We start from the raw sequence: 3,181 nt of genomic DNA on the forward strand, positions 1-3,181 counted from the left end.
TATATTGTATTTATTACACTTTAAAGTATATTTAAAAAAAACTTTTAGTCAATTTTATTAATTTACTGCAGCGGAATATGCAGCAGCCAAAATCTCTGCGCGCCAACCATGGCGTCCTGGCGGAAGTTCTCCAGGCCTTAAAATTTGTCTGAAACAGCTAACACAACGATTTTTCTGTTAAGAATAATTGTAATTCTGGAATAGACTAAAGAAAATAAGTTTGAACAAAAATTGACAAAATGGCGACATTTCAAAAATAATGTTCACTTTTTGCTAAAAATTTCCGATACTTTTGTGTTGATAAAAAATAAAATATTACAGATATCGATATAATAATAGTCTATTCCATAGAACAAACATTTTTATACATGTTAAAAAAAGACCGGATGTGATTCGTTGAAAATTGTGTGAGTTATTACTTCCGCCAAGTCGAAAAATGTGGTTTTCGGGAAAATGCGTTTAAAGTTTCAAGTTAAGTTTTCATTGATATAAATGTTTATATGTGGAAACTTACAGCTAATCAGCTATTCCAGGCCCATAGAGTAACCCCTCAGTTTCCTCAAAATTGCGCCGGGTATTCAAATTCTCGTTACTTCGAGCCATTCTTTGTTCCACGGAATGATAGAACGTTCGTCGCTCTGCATCTTTTATGCGCTCTGCGTCACGATTAGAGGCAAATAGGTCTGCATATGGGCCGATGGTGATGCCCATGGTTTCCATAATTTTCAAAATAGGTTTGAAACCTTCATTGAAAATACAGGTGGCTAGAAATGCGGCTATTTGAATGATATTAGAGTCGCTGAAAACGTGTTTTGGTGCGAACTGCCAAATAGTTTTGTTGAAACTCTCGTTATTGTTTTGAGTAAATCCTCCACGGCAACGAATCAGTAAATCATGCGATGACAAATCTTCATATATCGTTCGAATGACTTCCTGCACCTTAGAGTCGAGAGGAGGGCGATGATTGTAGCTGCTCAAAGTTCCAGCCGCTTCAGCTTGCCGCCACTTGCACCATGAAGCCGGCCCGCTTGGACAACGTTCGTGCATAGGTTTTTCGTTCGTTGAAATTTTGTGTTCAAAAGTAGCCCACATGTCATTAATCATTTTGTCAACGTCATTGGGGTTACGTCTTATTGCGAGTCCATAATAAATAGTCAATTTGTTTATCAATCTGTCTGTCAGTTTTCCGACACCTCGTCCACCTAAGTTTTGGTCCATTTTTTTTGCGTTACGAAGTCTCAAACCCATCCTTTTTTGCACGTGGTTTACACACTCTTTATTTTCTACTTCTTCGTCCTGTTGCGATAGAGCTTCGAACGTCTTGGTATCGCCATCCCCAATGTACTTTTTATATTTCGCGCCGTGTAGATCTTCGGCTCTTGCAAATATTTCTAACATGCCTTGAACTTCCATACCTCCGGCACTTCCTTTGTGATTTGCAAGACAATCTTGTACATGCTCGCTATACCATGTTTCATATTCCGTTTCCTCTAATTTTTGTTTATTTATGGTACAAGATTTACAAAAACTAGACTTCACCAAAACGTCGAGTATTTTACTAGTATAATGTCCAATTACAATTACCACACCAAACAGAGAAGAAAAACCACGTTTGCTCCATGTTCCATCTCCTGATACGATGAGTTTATTTTCTTCATTTCCATCCGCAGCATTTTTTTCTTTTTCCTGGCAACCTGCTTTTTTGATGACTTGATTGAACACTGCGCATGCAGAAACGAATATATTGTCGACCGTAGAGTAGTACGTTGATATGCTCATTTTTTTTCCAAGATCCATCAAACCCAAGAAAGTATTGATTCCTTTTATTCCAATTCCTAGCAATCGCATGACAAAAACTAATCTTCGATTTATTTCATATGACTTGTTGGCTATCTTTTCACAAGAATAAATAAAAGAGTCTCCGCATTTGCATTTTACAGCGAGTTGAAAACCTAAGCCTTGTTCGTCTTTTTTCCCAAAAGTCACATCGCCATTACATGTTTTATACTTTAAAATGTTAGAGAGAGAAGAAAAAACAAGTGTAAAATTTATTATTGCAAACACATGACTTGGTGTAACAATCGCGTCTAAATCGTCGGAACCTGCTAATTTCTTCGCCGACGTGCTAGCGAATTCCGTCTCGTTTTCGTTCGAAAATCGGTTTCCAATGAATTTTCTTTTCCGATTTCGATGACCAGGATGATCTTCAGACTGTTTTCCGCACTTTTTATCACAATACATTGTTATAATACACTTACAACTTCGTTAAAACCAAACTGATTGTGAGATAAGCACAGACACGAGGACGTGTTTTTGGTAGGTTTTTTGTAGGTTATAGAACCGACTCGGTTTTTTCTAGACAGACTCTACCTGGTGTCAGAAATAACAACTTAATAGCCAAAAAAGTTGTTCGACCGGTATTTGGATGTACCGACGAGGAATGGACCTATTGTAAAGCATGGACCTAAGAATCTCTGGACCGAGCATACGGCGAGGGGGCTGTTAAATTTGTGGTAAGGGGGGCGAGAGTGCTCTCCTTTTCTGTCCTCTTGTAGAAAGAGATACCAAGAGGACAGAAAAGGAGAGCACTCTCGCCCCCCCTTACCGCAAATTTAACAGCCCCCTTGCCCGTTCTCCCACTTCGTGCTCGGTCCAGAGATTCTTAGGTCCATGTTGTAAAGCGGCCGCCGTATACCTGCGGTGCGCGCTTGCCACCTGCCTGCGCACGGCTGGTTCAGAGGCTCATAACTTTAAAATCGTTACAAATTTCACTTTGTACTTTTATCACAATATTCTACACACTTAGGGCTATCAAATTATGCAAAAAAATTTTTCGATTTTTTTGACCTAACAAACCAGAATGGACCCATAATTCCTGAAAAATGAGAAGATACAATTCCGAGCAAATATTTGACTTCGACAGAAATCTATTCTTTCTCTTGAAGCGCCAACTACAAATGATTCGAAACTTGCATGAGCAGCATTGAAAACAATGACGAAATTTAACGGAAAGAATATATAAATGGTAAGAGATGAGGATAAACTGCTTTGGAAGACTATTTTTAACAGCGCACAAGAGATTTCGTAAAGGTTTCAATATCATTCAGCGCTTAATCCTCGCGTACTGCATGAGAGAGATTGTCCTCACTACATTTTCTTCAATTATCTCAAGCGGTTACCA

The 3,181-nt window shown here is 38.6% G+C and overlaps 1 protein-coding gene across 1 annotated transcript; it reads right to left on the bottom strand.

The window, feature by feature from the left end:
* On the bottom strand, positions 1 to 2,389 carry LOC105569367. Its single transcript, XM_012025786.1, has 2 exons — positions 515 to 2,389; positions 1 to 157 (listed from the first exon to the last, which is right to left on the bottom strand). Exon 1 carries the CDS (start codon positions 2,239 to 2,241, stop codon positions 517 to 519), a length of 1,725 nt encoding a protein of 574 aa, XP_011881176.1. The 5' UTR covers positions 2,242 to 2,389; the 3' UTR covers positions 1 to 157; positions 515 to 516.
* Positions 2,390 to 3,181: the final 792 nt, after the last annotated feature.

The sequence above is a fragment of the Vollenhovia emeryi genome, unplaced genomic scaffold, assembly GCF_000949405.1.
Source record: "Vollenhovia emeryi isolate VEMERY1.0 unplaced genomic scaffold, V.emery_V1.0 DF939124.1, whole genome shotgun sequence".
Taxonomy (NCBI): Eukaryota; Metazoa; Arthropoda; class Insecta; order Hymenoptera; family Formicidae; genus Vollenhovia; species Vollenhovia emeryi.

Coding starts and splice junctions, on each gene's coding strand:
- LOC105569367 (XM_012025786.1), bottom strand. CDS start 2,241: ATGTATTGTGATAAAAAGTGCGGAAAACAGTCTGAAGATCATCCTGGT.